The 20,756-nt window shown below is 38.2% G+C and overlaps 1 protein-coding gene across 2 annotated transcripts in view; it reads left to right on the plus strand.

The window, feature by feature from the left end:
* Nucleotides 1-20,756, plus strand: part of Negr1 (neuronal growth regulator 1) — a 772,989-nt gene that overhangs the window by 645,548 nt on the left and 106,685 nt on the right. The window contains exon 7 of one of the 2 annotated variants that reach the window (XM_063258286.1): nucleotides 18,759-18,800. The exons of the other annotated variant lie outside the window; for it this stretch is intronic. Within the exon in view, the coding sequence (XP_063114356.1) occupies nucleotides 18,759-18,800 (42 nt within the window). The remainder of the gene's footprint in view (nucleotides 1-18,758; nucleotides 18,801-20,756) is intronic. 2 annotated transcript variants of the gene reach the window in all.

A 20,756-nucleotide genomic window follows, 5' to 3' on the forward strand; every position in this document is an offset into this window, starting at 1 on the left:
GAAAAGGGAAAAGGAAATTACATCATAAGTACATGTAATTTTTACAAGCTGACCTAGTTCCTTTGTGGAAGGATATATCATGTTAATAAATAAAATCTATGTTGCAAAACCCTAATAATAGAAAGATCAGTGCATGTCCCTATATTTAGATCAAATACAAAGAAACACTTCTTCTCATCCATGCCAATTCTCTACAATGGCAAAAGATTTGGCAGTTTCAGTGGTTGGGTTCTCCTGAGAATACGCTGTAAAGCAAAATACACTTTTGTTTGCTTACACATCAAAGAAAACCCAGAGCTGCAGTCATTGAAGCAGTAAAAACAGATTTTAGTCAGGAACTTTTCCAGTTGAAGAGGAAAAGAGTTCAGTATGGCTCTGAGCTCCTTCTGCATACAGCATGGAAAAATAGTAATCTACAGTGAATCAAGAAAGCAGGGGTCAGTGACACCGAAAGTTAGTAAAGAGATAGCATCAAGGTCAAGGTGACTCTGATTAAGGACTTGAGAGAATTCTTGAGGTTGGCAGCTGGAATAGCCAGGTATCATGAGAGGGATGAGCTATATGACCACATGTGGGCAGCAATCAGATGGCGAGATGAGGGATTCTCCCCAACAAGACTGACCAGGGTTCTTCCAACAGCTGGGCCATGTAGTTGCTTTAAGTCAAATGCTCCGGGAAAGTCTTAAAGAAGTTAGAGGGCCAAGACTATATTTAGGTCGAGGAAAGAATCCTTGTTGACATAGAATGTATTCTAAGAAAAAGAAGAATGAAGAAAAGAGTGTTTGCGATTAAAGATACGAAGTGCTCACACTTACAGTCCTTATTTTGCCATTATGCACGTGCATCAGCATTTGTTATTTTTAGGCTGCAAATCCTTTCAATATTAAAGGATATTTTTAATGATCTGGTTGAGGAACTTTTAAGATTATCTGCTTGGGATTATGAATGAACCTCATAACACATGTGAAATCAAATCTGTTGGAGTCATTATCTGAGACCAGGACAGAGAGAGTTTTGGATATTATGGCTAGCAGGCAAAAGTGCCCTCATCAATAATGTGGTATCCCACAGGAGAGAGGAGATACTAGTACACATTTTGGACCCTAATTTAATTTTTTCTTTCTGTGGTTGCCTATATAAAATTAAACAACTTGTTTAAAATCTTAAATGCAAGTACAGGAGAAGGTAAAACTCCAGGTTTCCCGATTTCAAGTGTTTGTATGTTTTACCAAACATACTTGGGTATATTATTTTAATTATATGAATATTCATTAGGCAATTTATTTCTCAAATATTTATCTCATTATTTATGTGAAAAGTATGCCTGAAATTTCTTCAGAGTTAAAGTATGTTTGATTTTTCTTCCATGAATGTATGAAATAGGATATTAGTTTTTTTCAGAAAATTTCAGTGTTCACATATTTGATGTAAAGATCACTGTGAGAGAGTAATCCTTGCGTGTTGCAGACGAGGGATGTTTGCATGTTTCATGTAAAATCAGAAGTTCCACTGACCATCCTGATGAGATATGCAACATTATTTGATTAAGCACTCATAAACCATAACTGTAAAAACTCTCCTAACAATCATAAAATGTAGATCACCACCACACCATGCTGTAGTAAATCCCTTTCATAATCCTGGCCTCTGAGACAACATAAATGCCCCTGTGATGGCTGTTGTAAGTTATACTCAGAGAGATGGATTCTACTCTTAAAACACTGACTACATAGGTAAGTTTGCAGAGAAACAAAATTCCCTAAACCCTCTGACAAGTAGATTGCTGCCCTTCACACGCCAAGCAGATTTACTGCACTGTGGGAAAGTATGTCCAAATACTTTGATTAAGAATACATGATAGTAGCATCCCCTGATTGTAGCATCCCCTGGTCTTCATAAAAAGAGATAAGTTGGGTGAGTAGCGAAGAACTCCACCTCAGTAAACCGAGACAGCAGCAAAAGTGAGTTAGGAAAGGTCCCTCGAAGGAAGGGTCTTTCTAGGAAATAGCGGCACCAGACCCTAGGAGAGGAAAGAGCTCTTAAGGACAGTTTCAGTTTATAATGTGATACCCTTGGAGATGAATGTGACTGAAACCCACACAGCACTGGAAAGCTAACGTCGATGACAATGAGAGTAGTCATCTGTGACTAGGTAGTCTGTCCTGACCTTGAAAACCCCAAACAACACTCACAGCTGACGAGGGAGGGAGAGGCCAGTTTAACTCAGAGGATGGCCTCTCTGCTCTTTGGCTTTGAGCAGTAAAACTTCCCGAGTCGCAGTCCTGTTACTCTCCTTGTGGTGTGGATCATTTATAGTGCAGCTTAATTTTACTGTTCTACAATATAAATGAGCAAGGTGTACCTCACTGCAAACATCCAAACATCGCAAACCAACACCAAGCATGTGTCCTAGGACCTAGGACCTAGTGTATACCAGACCATGTAGTGCTACCGAGCACATCCATTCCATAGACTTCATCCAGTGTTTATTAAACACTTGTAATGCTGCTGGCAATATCCTGTGTGCTTCAGCTTTCTATGGTGAGCAGTGACCCCTACCCACTTGGAGGATGGTAATCCATGAAAGTGTGTTTTGTACTCAGAGTAACCCAACTATCATGGAACTCAACAACTCCCTTCAGTCACTGTTACCCTTGACCAGGAATTCTCTCCTGTACATACTGGTTAAATCAAAGGCTTTCACTATTAACACTCCTGTGTTTACAATCATCCAGTTTATTCTTCAGGTAAATGGTCTTAAAACCTGACTTTACCTCTCAGTTGCCTCCTGCACCTATAAAATGAGTCTGTTAAAGTATTTTTAGACTTCCAATGCTTATCTAGTTTAGGTTTTCTTCCATTCCCAGTCATTTGGGTACATTTTTAGGCAAGATCATGTGACTTCTCTTGCCCAGTGACATTTTGAGCCATATGTGGGGTTTCCAAACCAAACTGTAAAAGAACTATTGTATAACACTTCCCATTTCTTTCCCAAGTTGAGCAAGGGAAATTTCTGTTATTTCCATATGGTACACAAATATGATGTTAGCCTGATCTCTGCAGGCTATACCCATATGAATGTATAATAGCAATATAAAAACATTTTAGGTTAATGCTCTGGCATTTCAAAGTTGATGATTACTGTGGCATTGTCTAATGCCTTCTGGTATAAGCTTGGATTGTATATGAAGTGTGTGAAGTGTTTAGCACAATGCTTAAGACATAGTAAGCACTCAGCAAATGCTAGTCTTAACTCTAGACACAGGTGGTTTCTCTGAAGAGAGTTTGTTTCCCTGGCGTACAGAAGGACAAAGTTTTAGACCCCTCTCTGAACAAGAATTTCCTGATTCTCAGTGCTGCAAAGCTCTCAACCTCTATCCACACAGATTCGTATGAAATGACTAGCTCCTTCTTTTATTTAAATCACTGTACGTTGACAATATTTGCTGTACCAAAGGGGCTCATGTTATTCAGCTCTACAAAGTCGCAAATAATATATATTTGAAAACAAGTGGTAGCTGATGTAAGCACCAGATGGCTCCAACATAAAATCAAGGGAGCTGCTTTTAGCTCTACCCCAGGGCTCTTAAAGCCGCCTTCTCAGTGCTCCTTTATATGTTGTAGTTTATTTCTGAAGTGACAATAAAATTGGGAACAGCAGAATGGAAAGGAGCACCACAGCCTCAGAATGTTTTAACAATCTGCTCTGCATATGAGAGGAAACGTTGCCATCACTAGAATCAACAACATCTTGACACATGACTCAAACGTCAGAAATATCCAAGAATGTAAGATGTCTTTGAAACAGAGACAAAAAAGCTAAAGTCAAATACAGATTGGAGCCTGCTCCCTAAAAGCATCTCATTTCCTCTTTTCTGAAAGTTTAAAATCTGTAGGGCACAACTGTGCCCTTGGGAACTAAATCTCTAAGATATACAACCCTTCATGTTGAGTGGCAGCATTTGGGAAAGTGTCTCTGTGAAGTGTTATGCCCAAAGCAGCCAGAAGAATGCCACTCAGGGGAGCCACCAGCTATGGAAAGGCTCATGTGTCTGCAGAGGCAGTGCTGTCTCTGCAAGGTAACTGCTGAACTGTATTAGTTATGTTTTGCTGCAAAGCAAATCACTCCAAGCATAGCATGGTAAAATAACAAACATTTATTATTTTTGTTTCTGTGAGCCAGAATTCTATAGTGATTATGGATCAGCCTGTCTCTCAAGATTGTAATCACAATGACAGGCCTAAAAAGTTTGCTTGCAGGATCAGTCAAGGTGGATGCTAGTAGAAGACTTCCATCGTCTTACGTGGGTGTCATGGCTTATGTCTACATGTCCCACAAAGCTTCATGAAGTCATAGGTGGGGCTTTATCAGAGATGGCTGGGTCTAGAACATGTGACACTGGTACTGATTTCATGTTGCAATGCTAGGATCAAGGGTGTTAGGTTAAAGGGTAGAGCACTACTTGCCCTAAGTAGCCTGGATAAGATATAAGGAACAGAAGGAGCTGTAGAAAATCCCCCTGTTGCTTTGCTACCTTCTGCCTACCATGAACTATTTTTCTTGTCTGAGGCCTGTCTGCTGTGCCCCTGCCTTGGAGCCAGCCAATTATGGACTAAAACCTCTACAAACTGTGAACTAAATAACCTTTTCCCCTTTAACTCTGGGTGTAAAGTACTTTGTCTCAGCAAGGAGAGAAATGTAACTAAGACAGTGGGCTTTTCTACAGAGTTGCTTACAGCATGACTTTCCCCAAGCTTTGGAGCAGTAGGGATGAGCAGCTGGTACAGGCCATGTACCACATGCCACAGCTGCAGCAAGGGGCTCTTTTACCCCAGTGCAGAGTGATGCCCGTAACTCCTGCCACATGCTAGTCCACAGCTGTGGAACGGTAATGTGAAGACCAGGAGTCACGATCACTGGAGTCCACCTTGGGAAAGCCTACCGTGGGGCCATGGCTGAGCAGAGATGGCAAAGCAGTCCCCTTCCCTACCTCCCTTGCAGAGATGTGCATGCTGTCACCACTTCGGTCCAGAACCACAATGATACGGCAGAATCTTCCACTTGTTAACCTCTCGACTCTATCTTTTTTAACTGTTAACATCCTTAAGCACCTTACCCTTTTTATTCCACTTGCGTGGTTGACTGTTTTTGCTTCTAATCTTCTTCAAGGGATGATAAAGGTGCAGAGCTCCAAGTCGGGTTTCTAGAAGCCATCTACTCACACAGAAAGACACAAGGAGACCAGGAGTGGCAGAAGCAGCCTATTCCCTTTCCACACCAGTGCCTTTGCTAAATTGCAAAATACACATGCTCTCAATTCCAATTAATTAGCCCCAAACAAATACTTCCCAGTCTGTTGTCTCTTTCTCTTAATGAATGAAGCAGTTAGGCTGACGGGATCAGAAAAAAGAAGAGAGAATGCTGCTTACAATCTGCAGGGAAACAAGGGCACAAACAAACATGGATCTTACTGAAAGCTGTTTCTAAAGGGTTTCCTTCTTCCTACTTCAGGTGTATGAGGAGATTAAAAACATAGAGATATTCCGGATGTAAACACACTGGTATACACAGCTCTCCACCCATGATTAATGGCCATAAGAACTGCTCAGTAGATGTCGGAAAAATTAGAATGACTTGAACAGTGACCAGAGTGTCAGCCTCCTTCTAGCAACTTTACTTCATTATTTCCCAGCTACAAATAATCTGAATTATTAGCTTGAAATGATATACCAAGGCATTTATCAGAAGGGCGTCTCTTTCTATAGGAAACTGACAGTGGGTGATTCAGGTCTTAACCTGAGTTACTTTTGCTCTTCAGGCCTGTGAGCTCCATTTTACTCTTTATCCTGAGGGCTACCCCTTACCTTGTTCTATCTAAGAATCACTGGCTTGAGTATGAAATACTTAGATTCTAGAAAAGAGCACCTCTGGGTTTGAACTTTCCCTGTGGTATTTACTTTCTGTGGCATCTATGTAAAGATTCAATTTCCCTAAACTCTTCTCTCCTCTGTGATGATGGTGACAATAGTATCCACTTGCCTTAGCCCATTTTCCCTTTCTACAACTGGGTGATGTATAAGCAGAAGAAACTTGTCTCTCACATTTATAGAGGCTGGAAAGTCCGAGATAAGTGATCACCTCTAGTGAGGGTCTTCTTGCTGTGGGACTCTCCGGAGTCCTGAGGCGGCTCTGGGCATCGCATGGAGAAAGAGAGCAAAGTAGCCAGGCAGCACTAGCCTCCACAGCAGAGCTATTTCTACAGTAAAACAGTCATTCACCAGCAGAATAAGCTACAAATGGATTAATCTGTGAATGGATCAGACCATTCAAGAGAGCAGAGTCCTGGACTCACTCACATCCCAAGAGTCCCACCATATGAACACTGAGATATATAACTTCTCCAACATCTGTAATGCAAGCAACATAGTCAAATCATTGCAACAGTTTTCTTGATTGTTCTGAAGAGTAAAAGAGTTAATGTGTTTAAAACATCTCAATTTCCTGAAAATACATGGTAATTATCACTAATTTCAAGATCCAATATACCTTCATTATTATTAGGTAGGAATAAATATTTTAATGTTGTCATATGTCAATTTTTATCTTAATTTTTGGGTGTATCCTTCCAGATAGCAAATACTGTCCCATTTATCTTTGTACCCTAGCATATGATGTAATGCTTGGCACCAAGTAGGTATTTGGTCAACTTTTGAATAAATGGACTTATTAAGGCAGATCAAGTGATCTTACAATTACTGTAAAATTTTTATTTTACCATATGTTAAACAAATGAGCATTTTGGAGGAAAAATGTCCTCCATAATACTCTTGATTATAAAAGAATTCAGCCCATCAAACTTAACATGAACTATACCAATTATAACCAAATACTAAGTAACTTAGAAACACCTGAGACTGAAGAGCTATTGTTTCAATTTTAAGAAATTTTAAATGAAGTACTACTTTTACTTTTTATTTTGTATTTACCTCATTTATACTTAGCCCTGGAGTCTGCTCCATATACATAATCATTAGAACCATAGAATCAAAATATTTCCAGGTTGAATTCCACCATGAATACCACAGGCTCAGGCTGATAATTTCATAGGAGATAGTAGAAGAGGGTGTCAAAATCAAATCTCTCTCTCTCCCTCAGAGACAGAGGGAAGGTCTATCATTCTCAACTCTAAATTGTGCTGCAGTGGTCTACTCAGCTACTCATACCCAGATCCTTCGGCCTCAGATCAGGGTTCTTCCTACAGAGGTAGCTGTAGTGGCTGCTGTGTCATTCATCAAATCCACAGGAAGTGGAAGCATTGAGAGATTTCTCATGAAATGAACCACGTCTGTGAAACACCACAGTCCACGTATAGTTAAAGATGCAAAGGAAAACAACAATGAATACAGCTAGAAAGACAGAAAAAGAGGCAAAATGAATGATAGTGAGAGGAAGAAAGGAAAGGACAAAAAAGAGAGAGGGAAGGAGAATGAGGAAAAGCAAAAGGGTGCTGGGATCCAGACAGTGGGCAACTCACAACCTGTGGTTTCAGTGGGATGCTCACACACTGAAGTTGGCACAGAGGGCCTTGGCTCCAAAGGAGTCTACCTTCAAGCTAGGAAAGTTTTGAAGAAGAATTCCTTTACTTCAGAACTATTTGGCAGTTTCAGAGGAAGCCCAGAAATCACAAAACAAACCTTTTAAATCATAAGGAGTGTAGGTAGGTTGCCTCTATGTGAGACACACAAAGCACTCCTCATTTCCTGTGTGGACAGGTCAAAGACAGACCAACAGGTCTGGATTCTCAGGCTTTGAGCTCAGCTAAGGATCTGTAAGTCTAGCATCAGACCCCCATATCCTGTACCATTCATTCCTCCCTGCGAGACAAAGAACGTCATTCGAGTATAGCTTGGTTTTTACATACTGTCATATTTCTAGCAAAAACCAAAGCTCTTGACACATAATAGTGAATAATCTTTCTAGCATCTACTTATGAATGAAACACTTTAGACGAAATCAGCTGCTGAATTAGGTGACCTGAGTCAGGAAACCCGAACTCCAATTTTGGTTCTGATCTCAAATGTGGCAAGTACCCTATAATTTTCTTTCCCTTGATTTTCTGCTCCACGTTTTGAATGCAGAAAGGGCCCTAAAAGGTAAGATAACTTGTCCAAGGCTACATAATTAGTAATCAAAGAACCAGGATAGATTCCCGAGTGAACGTTCTTCCCACCGTACCCTGCTGTGTTCTAATAAAGTGAATTTCGGTGCAATTATAAACTATTCTCCTTGATGTCATCTGAGCTGTAGCAGCTCAGGCTGCTTCTTGCTCAGTTCCCCAATAATAGTCAGATCTTCAGTGTCATTAGATAGAAGACCATGATCGTTGTAATGCTTCATACAAAACATGCATGCAATCTAAATCACATTAATAAATACCTCTTACCTCCCAGGAACTATTCTAACTAATATCTGTACAGAAATTAGTTCACTTTTCCTAACATTTTTAAAGCAAGTTATTATTTTCTCTATTTTACAGCTGAGTAAACTGAATTTCAGAAAAAGTATGTAATTTACCTAATGTCACCACTCTGAGGTAAAACAAACTGATATTACATACTTTTTCCATTTTTTCTAGATGACAAAATGGGGCTCACAGAATATGTGACTTGGCCAAAAACTACCTCCCTAGCAAATGTGCAAAGCATGCATGGCTTCAAATGTACACACCAAAGCATTCATATGGGGGTGGCTACACCCACGTTTATAGAAGACAGTGTACCTGTGTCTTTCACTCATGTAATAAAATGTTTTAGTATCTACTATGTGCCAATACTTCCCTGACAGTATCTCTTTCAAAGCTTAATTTTAATGGATCCTAGTATGGATTATTTTTTCTTTCATCCATAGCCTTTAGATATTTTGAGCAAAGCTAACATTAATTATTAAAAATATACACTACTTACATGGATGATAAAAATTAACATTGCAAGTATAATTTAAAATATACATTATTTCAGCCAATGACCAAAAAAAAAAAAAAAAAGAAAGAAAGGGAAAGAAATGAAAGGGAAAAGGAAAGAAGAGCAGAGGAAAAGAGCTTGTAGATTGAAGGAAATCTGAAGATGTATCCAGTTTGGCAAGGAATTGTAAACACAAGGTTGATGTCTGACAGCTGCCTGGATGAATCCTGCTCAAATCCAGCTGCAGGGGGCAAAGGAAGTAAAACAAATAAATAGCATTTTAAAACTGCCTTGAATTTTTGTAAGGCCTAAAATCTCACATGATTTTATTGATGAAACACTCCGTCTTTCATACGCTCTTGGTGCTGTGCGTGGTACTCATTTCCCAAGAGCTTAATTTTCCATGCAGAGAACAACTTCTTGCTCTGAAATATGCAATTTGTATAAGAATCAGTGATAACTGATATCTTGTTTGAATAAATTGTTTCTGTGACTATTACAAGTCTTGGAATCAACATCATCTGGAAGATCTAGACAAGGCAAAATCTAGATGCAGTGAGCTTGATAAAGCTTTGTTGTCCAAAATTAATCTTAATGGAAATCACGCATATTTCTTTTACCTGAGTATAGTAGATTATGCAATTAGAACAAGTGTGCTCAATTACTATGGTCTTCTGCATTTTCTATCTTTTCTTTCCATGTAATAATGATTTATTTTATAATTAAATTGTGAGAATTGAAATATGATGGTATGACCCAGGAAGCAAATATCCTGGTCAGATGCTTCTACTTCAATCTGCATAACAGAAGCTGCTTTATTTTATATTTATTCTGCCTTATTTTGAAAAGATTTTTGTTTGCAGACTTAGGTAGAATTTTCATTTGGAATCAGTAGGAGAAATCCTATAATCCTGGATCAGATTTAGGATACTTGGTCTGTGTCTGTGAACAACTATTCCTCATGAATTTTCCCACTCTGGATTTCCCATGTGAAGCATATGTGTGAACTTACCATGGGGTGAATTCATTGATGAGGAAAGTGGCCCATGACCTGATCACTTTCCATACCCTTGAGACTTTTGATAGTTTAGATCAAAACCACAACAAGGTCTCATATTATTTAACCGTAAGATGAATGCTGTATCAGAACAGTCTCCAAATGACTTCAGGTTACAATGTGCTCTTTTTGAGCTGGAATCATTCCCCCAGGTAGCTCAATGCTTGCGGAAGCCAGCCCTGGCCAAATTTTCCAACATGTTCACACCAGCGAGGAACTCATCTGACTTCTCCTTCTGTTGTCCATTGCCGACCTGGACACAGTGTGTGACTCAAATGCAGGAAGCAAAGTTTAGTGTCTTAGAAAGTCACACACACACACACACCTTGGCCACTACAAGTTCCTGGACTTCTTTTCTTACCATGGCATTTGTTGCTTTTTCTTACTGCCAGATTTACCTTTCAGTACAATTAATGGAGAAAAGAATTTGTCTCTTCCATCCCAGGCTCAACAGCTCCTAATGCAGCATCAGGAAAATGGGACCCTTGAAAGGTGCACTTGAAAAGGGATAAAGATGCCAAGATGATCTGATTTCCAATGGTCAGTGATCTGGCAGCTTTGCCATAGGGAAGTCATCACACAGCTTTATCCTTGGCCGCTGTGTCTTTCCTTGACTGAGGCAATAGTCCAGCAGCTCTTTGGCAGGCCTCATGTTCTGCTAGTATTGGTTTCTCAGAATGCTGTGCCATTGCCACATGGCTTCTCCTGGAGCACAGGGAGGGTGGCAGAAGAGCACATTCTGCCAGTTTGTTCTCTTCCTGTGGTTGCATGTTGAGCCCATCCTTAGAACCCTGACTGAAGGAAGCTGCAGATGAGTGCAGTTCCCTTCAGCCTTCCTCACTTTTTATGGATGTCTCATAGCATCGTGCATCTGTGTGTGTGTGTGTGTGTGTGTGTGTGTGTGTGTGTGTAAGAGACAGAGACAGAGACACAGAGACAGACAGAGAGAGGGTTTGCTATTGAATGCCATTCCACACTGGCCAGTGGGCAGACAGGCTTGCTTTATCTCTACAATGGAAAGCCAGTATTCCAGAGACATGCGTCACCATCCTCAGGCTGCCTTGTTTTATTGCTAGTTTTCAGCTTCTTTGCTACTCAATCATTTAGAAGGTACTGCCCAAACAGACCTGTGGATGCCTAGATCCAGGCCACAAAGGAAACATAAAATGCCCCCTCCCTTAACACGTGAGTCACTGTGTCCAGGTGTCTCGCTCTCATTATTCATCTTCAAAAGCCCCAATTACCTATGATCAATGTCCTACAAAGATTCTCACAGCTAGTAGATGGCACAGACAGGAAGTCAGGTCTGCTGGACTCCAGCCATATTAAGGCATCTCTCACGTGACTGAGTTGTAGGCAGGGATTGAACTTGTCAATCTCCCCTTTTGCCCCAGTGTGTCTAGGGTCACGGGTGATTCGATGCATCCAGCCATTTGTTAGCTCCTTGAAGATCTCCTAAAAATCCAGCCAAGATCATCTAGTGACAGGAAGTAAAAGCCATTCCTCTATACAGTCTCAAAGGGAGAAAAAGTGAAAGAGCCAATAGGTTGTGGTTAGTCTTCAGAAACAATAATGATTATGTAAGTTTAAGACAATAAAAGCAGTCAAGACTAATTACTGGGGCTGGGGATTTAGCTCAGCAGCATAAGCGCCTACCTTGCAAGCAGGCAGTCGTGAGTTCGATCCCCGGTGCTGATAAAAAGAAAAAAAAATACTAATTACCAGGTGTCAACACAATCTATTTGTTTATATGACATCAGTATCGTTGACTTTTTTAAGTATATCAATGGTTTTTATAAATATCAGTGGTAAATACTTTTGGATTCTTATGTTACCTTCAAATGTATTTCTTTTATTTTTATTTTTATTTATATTCTAATTGGTATTAGGAAAGAAACTGCATGAGTTTGCTAAAATCTAACACAATTATTTGAAAGTTTGAGAAGTGTGTTTCAGAAATATACCTGTCTCATTAGACCTTTCCCTGAGATTACTATCTGTATAATGATGAAAAGCAAACAATCTTGGCCTCAGAGAGGTATGTGAGATGTTCACTAAAACACAAAGTACCTCAATAGCTTTGGATCAACGTTATATTTGCTGAAAGCTGGTGGTTTACCTAGAAGTCTGAAGCAAACATTACAATTGGTAATAATTCATAGCATGAACTAAAATTCTTTCAAAATCATCTCCTCAAATTATACCCATAGGGGAATATAGTTCAGCAAATTGAAAAAGAAGTTCAGAAAGTTATTTTATGACACATGAAAGTAGTATTTTAAGTTAGTGCCCATTCGTTACTACAAAAAAAATTTCTCTCTCAAAACAGAACTGGATCTTAGTAAGGGGAGAGGAAGATTTTGCATTCAGAAAAGTAATTTCAGCCAAGATTAAGTACGGCAATATTTACAATGTCTCAGGATATTTACCAGGAATGTAATAGATATGCATCCTTTCTTAGTATTGACATAAGGCTTTTTCTTCAGATGGATATTGAACACATAGATTTACAGAAACATTCTAATTCCTATCTCTCTGTGAATTCTCCCTTATTCTATCACATACACACATAAAAACACCTCAAACAATAATTGCATGTATCACAAAAAAACTTATATGAAGTTAATGTAGAGCATCTTGTGCATTTGTAAAGTTCCAGTGAAAATTTTTTTTGAGAGGAGCTGATGTTAGCCTGGAAGCTTCCTTTAGTGAATATTTGGAATCAGTTCGTATTCTTTTTTTATAAAAAATATTTTCTTGAGAAAGAATTACTCCTAAGGTTAATTTTAAGGTAATTTATAGGATAGTCATTTATAACAACATAAAGTGTTGGCAGTTATTTAAATGGTTCTAAAGTCATTCACAACAATTTCAATTAAAAAATAAACTAGCATTTATACAGACACGAGTATTTGCCGAGACAAGTATTTTTACTAAACAACTTCTGTGTATGTTATCTTATTCATGCGTACCACAATACTGGCTGTTAGCTATCACCTTTATTTCCGTATATTAATGCACAAACTTTGACAGGATGAGTAGCTCTTAAACACTGAAGCCAGGATTTTATTCCAAGTAAGTTTCCCTCATAATCTCTGTTAGTAACCACTATGCTAATTTATCTTTTAAACAACATCCCTGTGATAGAAACGAAGACAACCCAGAGAAGTCTGTGGGCCATTACACTTCTTAATTATGCATATGGAAAGTAAAATCCACAGCTCACATTACAGTCACACTCTCAAGGCTTCCAAATGTGATGGACTCTGAGTCCTCCAACTGCCAGAGGAGCACTGTCTGCATTGGACGGGAATTCTAGAGTGATCCTGAGATCACTCTTATCAAGCAGAAACACCTGAGTGCCCAGAGCCATGCTTTTCCCCCGTGGAGGAGAAAGTGTGGTGCCTAAATTGTACTCTATGCATCCACTCCGATGTTCCATTGCTTTAAGAGACATGATACACACTATGGACCTGCACACAAAAAGAAAAGAAAGGGGTCACAAGGGTTTTATGTTTGCTTGGTTTTCTTTAGTTTCTGTTTTTCTTTGTATCCAACTTAGCTCACCGTCTGTCTTCTGTGGCTGCCTCGATACTAACCTTGCCTATTCCAGAAGAAGAACCTCTTCATTCTTCTATAAACACAACATTGCTTCCACTTCATAGTGATTGGAAGTTAGAGCTTTCAGATGAAACCATGGCAACCAAAAGGATTGATTTCTACCGTGTCTCCATGACACAATCATGTTATCTCTCAACCTTCTAAAGGATAAAACTCACACACATCACTGCTGTATAATAACACAGGGATAAAGCAACAACCTAGAAATCAATTGTGGCCTCCAAAACTACAAAGTCAAGGTTTAATGCTGGACCATTCTAGAACTGTGTTATGTGTGTACAGTTGTAAAACAACAATTAAGGAGGTCTATAAAAGGGACCATTACCCATGATTCTTAGGTTCTTTCCTACAATCCAGCATCCTCAATACCTCATTCTAGCAGAATTTCCTCTTGCCCTCAACCAAATTACATTTATTAAATCTTGTTTTACATGATGCCTCCTTCTTCCCTGTAACTGTTGAAAATGTCTGCCTCGGTGAACTTCTCTTCACCTCTGTTTTATGTACAATTAAAACCTTCCCTTGGCTAAAACCTTTGTCACAGCCATGCAGCACCCCGCAGTGATGTATTCTGCCATTAACCCCAGAATACTTGCTCTGATTTTCCACATAATGAGACACAAAGGAAAGACTCCCTGAGATGTGGTGATGTGCATCAGGAGATCCCACTTAGAACCCCACAAACAATATTTCACTGCTTACAAGTTAATTACTAAGACAACAGAACAACAGCTCAAACCTGATCCCTATAAAAATGACATTCTTGAAAGCTAAACCATAGCTTTAAACTACAATGTTGGGGAGTTAAGGTTTACAAGTTCAAGATTCCTATTTAATTGTATAATTGTGTTATAATAGCTTTCTCAGGACTATCTGAGGAATGGCCCTCTATGGCACCAAAACTTACACACATGCAAATGATGACATTTAGGGTTGGTTCCCAGTGCCAGGGCAAAATGGAAAAATGGTGTTTAAATCATTCCTTACTGCAAAACACAGTATAGGAATCCCCAGGTCTTAATGCTGATTGAGTTTGCCTCTCTTCCCATTCTAGCAGTAAAAGCTGTTCTCTTCCTTGGTGTTCCAGAGGAAGGGGTCTGTTCATGGGAAAGCCACGCATGTAAATAATTGTAAGATTTCTTGCTTTGAAATGCTCCATCTAAGTATACATAGATATCGTGAAAGTACATAGACCCTTTCTTCTGAGAGGTGAGGGACTAGAACGCTAAAATATTGTGTTTCTCCCATGTTTACTCTTTATTAGCTGTGGGACAATAAATATTTATGTTCTCTGTGCTACATTTTCTCCTCTATGAAATGGAATTAATAATAATATCTACTGCAGAAAGGTGTTGAGAGGCTGCAATCAGTCAATACGTGGAAAACATTTACATCGCTGCTTGGTACCTAGCAAGGACTTACTAATTTCTCCAGTCGTATCTAATATAGTAATTATTTTTGCAATAACACCTGTTGAATAAGTAGTCTCTGAAATGTTAAATCAGTAACCTCATAAGAGTGCAGGGAAATCTTGGACAAATTTATTAGATTTAGTTAATTTCAACTATTATCCAGATTAAATTTCCTAAGTAATAAAATATCATTCTTTTCTTGGGAAAAATAGCTTGGTAATCTTGAGTTAATGGAATAATTTGATTTATCTAACAATATAAGAATAAAATTTTAATTTTAAATATCTTTTACACACATTAAAAATATATGCCTTCAATTTGACAAAAAAGTCACATTTTAGGATTAAAGTGCATTTCTCCAGAAAAAAACGATGGATCTTTATCTATAATATTAGCCTTGAAATTTTACCTCAACAATAGCATTTTAAAATACCCTGGATGCTGGGTGTGATCACATACACCTGTAATCTCAGCACTCAGGAAGCTGAAGCAGGAGGATTTCTGTGAGTTAGAGGCCAGTCTGGGCTACAAAGTGAGTTCAAGTTTCACCTGAACTGCATAGCAAATCCCTGTTTCAAAAAAGCCAAAAAAAAAAAAAAAAACAAACCCTGGATCCTAGAGATATCCTGCAGCACCAAGTATGAGTTAGGGATAATTATCCTAAACCAGCTCCCTGTATTAATTGACAAATTTAGCATTTACGTTGAGTAGAATTTCATTTGCTTATATAGTTTTAACTATTCATGTTGCTTTCCAATTTTTGTTTCTGTTTCATAAAGTTAAGTGCTGTCTAATTTCTGAGGCCCTGTTTCATTTTTTCTTCATTGATTTCCATGCATTTCTTCCATACCCCACTATAAGCAGTAGCATAAAACTACTATTGTTACTTCCTCCCCTGAGTGTTTCTATAAACTCTCTTTAGGCTTCCCAACAGCAATACAAAGTAGGACTCAGTGCGATTGGGCAGCTGGCAGTAGGGTTTGGAGACTTCCCTTCCCTTGCTTGGCATCATGTAGTGAGTACTGGCAGGTGAGAGAGCTGAGTCCAGTTTACACTGGTCCTTTCCCACCCATTCAGGGATCTCTAGTCAAGATACATAGTTGATTCTCATTCACAAACCTCAACACTAACTTCTCGATCCTTAGTGTTTCTGTCTCACTGTGGTTTCTATCTGCTTTCTGCCCATCCAGTCATAGGTGTGACCCATACAATGGTACAGTCTGAATCACTAACTCAGCTAACTTCCCTTTCCAATTTTTGCTTTACATGAAAATGATCTCACTCCAGATTTTTCCTTACCTTGGTCTTACAGGCGAAGCAAAAAATTTGTGTTGGCTGATTGGCTGTGAAGCTAAAGCTATGGAGTGGATCTTGCGTGCACTGCAACATAATTTTGCGTGCACTAAATTCCTGTCTTTTTTAAAAAGCCTTTCTGTGAGACAATGTGGCCTTACATAAGCAATTTAGCTCGACATAAGCAAGCACAATGAAGAGCTTGCTTCTGTGGGATAGTTCTTTGTTTCTACCCTCCTTTCACTGCGATGAAGTTGTAGTTGTATGTCACCCATCTTTTTCAGTGAACTCTCAGATTAGCATTAAGAATTCCAAACAGTGGAACCCAAACAGTTGAAGAAATTGAAGTGTAAATGTCTAAATTATTGAACATCAAAAACTGACTTCACTGCCCTGCTGAATTTAGTTTTATGTATTCCAGTTAGACTTCTTTTCAGGCCATCGTTGTGCTTTCATTTCTCTTTTAAATTTTACAAGAAAAATTTTAGAGCATATATTCTAAGTTTATATTAATGAACTTGTTGTATAGCATTAAGCTAATATGTCTGTTTTTTGGAAAGATTGTCTTTTAAATTTACAAACATAATAGTCATAAAATTATTCATTGCTGTCATTGCCAGCCCACCAAAAAAGCAATGCCCAATACAATGCTGTTTCTTTTTTCAATGACTTTTTAATCTAAAATTTTGTTACCTTTTTATAACTAATGGAATTTTGATAAAATTATTGAATGTTCTTCTTTTCCAAACTTTCACAATAATATCAAATCCCACGGTGTAACAAATAGCTACATTTTTACCCTTTAATTATAGTTTGTTTTCTGACTCTTCTGTCATTTGGGAATGTCTGTGTTAAAAGTATATTCTCAAGTCTCAAATCCATTAAAACCTAAGCCGTGATTTTTGCAAGCTAAATATATTGTGCGTGATTTATCTGCCCAGAACAGTCAGGAAAGAGCCCAGGGTCCAGGAAATCAGCCCTGTATCCACACTTGAACAGTAATGACTTCAGTCCCTTACATAATTGACTCCCAACACTGGCTTCTTGGAAGGTTGACTTTTTAGCCCCTACTGTGTGATGGTTTATCACTGAACCAGTGGTCAATAGCTTAATAGTTTACCCCTAAGGGCAATTGGAAAATGCCCTTGCTTTACCCACTGAGTCACAGAGAAGTTCCAATTAAATAAATAAATGACTTATTAACTTAAAAGAAAACCTGTTGTGGTTGTTGTTGTTATTGTTGTTCATTTGTTTGCAGCATCTCTTGTAGGTCATGAGAGAAAAGATGAGCACGAGAAGTTTCAAAGACAAGATTTTGCATGTGCTTTCACCTCTTGCGGCCGTGTGCACTGTGTTCCCTTGTGAGCATTTAGTTATTTTCTCACCATGATAGAATCCAACCAATAAAAATGTTCTATCATGATAAGAAAATTTGACCAGATTCTCAGACCAGCCCATTATGAGAACTCCTCCAGAATGTAGCATTTTCTTCACGTTTGCATTCTCCACCACTAAAAATACTCCATGTCCTTTATTTCTGCCAACCATAATGTTAATCTTTATGTTCCTGCTACTTTTTGTTACAACCCTCACTTGCCATTTGTAAAGACTTGTTTTAAAACAGAGATTTAAAATGGAAATCTTCAATAATATATAAGGAATTTAAAATGCCATGGAACTTGTTTGGTAGATACTTACCTTGATAAGCCAAGGGTATGATTATCTTCTACTTAAATGTGTGGTCGAGCCAGTGGTGCCCTGTAGTAACTCACATACATTGCAGGTAATTCAGAATGTGTACATGTTTTTATGTACGTGAACAATGCATGCCAGGATATGTGTGTATGTGTTTACTTTCTTGCTTAGAAACATAAAAGCAGACACAACTGGTCCTCTGAGTGGCCAGGTTCTTTGCTATGCTTGTATACAATGAGATTTTATCTTTAAAAACACATTTTGGCATCATATGAATTCTACCCACGATTTTTATTTTTAATACACAGTAAGAGGCAACACTTAAGTTACTTTATAGCACCAGTGTTAGCACTCTGAGAAGGCATTCAACATTTTAGTAATTTCTTAGAAGCTGATTTTGTAAACCACTATCTAAGTACCCAAGTGTAGGTCCCCAATGTTGATACAGCATTCCTTGGTATTATAAATTAGAATATGGAAATGGCTCCCAGTGTGACCCCAATATAAAAAGTAACCTAACAGCAAAATCAGTGACAGGTGTCATGTAAGTCTCAGAAAGAAGACCCCAATCAGTTATGTCCATGGTGAGGGAAATCTTCAAATCAAAGACCCCTTGTGTATATGTTGCATGACTGTTGATTGTCTTCATGAGTGTTTGTCTTTTATGTATGATTAATACACAAAATGTTTTTCTTTTCTTTCCTTTTCCCTTTTTGTAGAAATTATTGAGCCTACTACCTCTAGTCCTGTCACAAGTCCAGGTCAGTATCCACATACATTCACAAAGTATGTCTGGGTACTTCTCCCATGAAACAAGAGCTTCTCATGTCGTACAGACAACCTCAGTTCCTCGGGGCTGCGTGCTAACACCACTGCTCTCGTGTCTGTTACTTGTCCTTGTCTATCTGTGGTGTTGTCTCCCTTTGGATTCTGTGGCACTCCTGTTGGCACCCTGGCTGAAAGTTAACATCCTTTGCTTCATTCTGTAGGACTCATGCAGTAAATTCGTGCCACGCTGTATATAGTCACAAGGTGATTTGCTTTGGCTTTTGCAAACAGAACTGTAGAGAATTTACAAGGTTTTCTGAGTAGCTATTAAAAAACTATTTAGTTTGGCTTGCTATTACATTATTGTAAAGTCATTATGAAGCAGGGAGGCATTTAGTGCTTCCAAAAGGAAAAATAACTGGGGGAAAACCGATAATTCCATTCCTGCTCGATTACAGTGGGAGATTTTGGTCTCTTGAAACTGTCAAGTCCGGGGACTTATTTTCAGTTGTTTGCGCTTTATTTTTAGATTGTTCCTAATTCAACCTCAAATACTCAGTTTGAAAAGATAGACCATTGCTATAAGTGTGTTTTTACAAGTTGTTTTCAAGTGTGAGCATTTCTGAATGACACAAAATCGAGATAAGGGCTCTGGATATTAGAAGTGACTTTTATCTTGTTACAGAGGAATTTAGCAGTTAATTTTGCATGTTGACTGCTGGCTATTTAAAGAAGAAAGTGGAACTGCTAAAGTGATTTAACTTTGAAAAGTTCATAGGGATTTCTGTAACTGCTGAGTTAAAGGATTTGTTGAGGCTGCCTACTCATAAAGAGGTGTAAGTTAGTTAAATAGTTGTTTCTCCTCTCATTCCAGAAATGGCATGAAATTTTAGTCTAAAACAGGATTTGCTGATCTGAGAAACTGAGTGTTTTAGAAATGAAAAAAAAAAAAACTTTCTCAAATTGTAATCAATCAAAAATGCTTTAAATTGCTTTAGATGATTATGAATTACCCCCACCTCCAAAATGAAACAAGTATAAGCAAGTCTATGATTATGTATTTAAAGAATCTCATAACACTTTCTGGTCAAATTATAGAATACACTTTCATAACCTCTCAAAAAGCAGCATATTTGAGTATTCTGTCTTAAATTATTTTATAGTTGATGCAGGCAAAGTTTAAGTGACATGATTATAAATCAGAGTTTTTCCCTTTATGGTGGGGGTTTAGAGTTCTTCAACTTTGAGCATTATATTGAAACAATAAGAACAACTAGTTATTTAGATGTAGTTTTTCTTTGAATTTAAATTTTTAGAGCTTATTCTCATGGAATCTCTCAGCCTCTTTAGAGTAATATAATCTCAGGTTTATGTGAGAATTCAGAATTAATCTTAATAGCAAACTTTGCGGTCTTCTTTTCTTCATTGGTTTCAAAGTGAATGTCAATTACCTTCCACAAATGTTATATATTACCCAGGAGAAAGAGTGGCTAAGTGCTTACTTTCTTTCTTTGGCCACTGACCTAATTATTGGATGAAGTCCTCCTAAAATAAAATAGAGTACCTTCCTTATCGACTCAAATAAAGAACAATGGAATCCAAGATATTTTAAAGAGGTGTCTGGTGGCATTTATTAGCATCATTTCTGCTGACTGTGGTTATGGGAAGAAATCCATCTATGATAAGTATAACATGATTCTTTTTCAGCAGGCCATCTGTTTCAGTAGTGGCTCATATAAAAAAACAGCTATCTAAAAACAATCTAAAATAGTTCCTACCTTTATAAAGAGTTGTATTTCTTCAAAATAAGTACAATATGAGGTTCAAGAAGATAGACTATGAAGCCATAGTATAGGATTAAATGTTACTTCTATTGCCTTTTAGCTGTGCAAACTTCAAGTTATTTAATCTCTCTCTGACTCTGACTTTTTGTTTTAAAACAGGACAAG

Source organism: Cavia porcellus, unplaced genomic scaffold, assembly GCF_034190915.1.
Source record: "Cavia porcellus strain 051 isolate PalLab524CR breed Dunkin Hartley unplaced genomic scaffold, mCavPor4.1 scaffold_1, whole genome shotgun sequence".
In the NCBI taxonomy this organism is placed as follows: domain Eukaryota; kingdom Metazoa; phylum Chordata; class Mammalia; order Rodentia; family Caviidae; genus Cavia; species Cavia porcellus.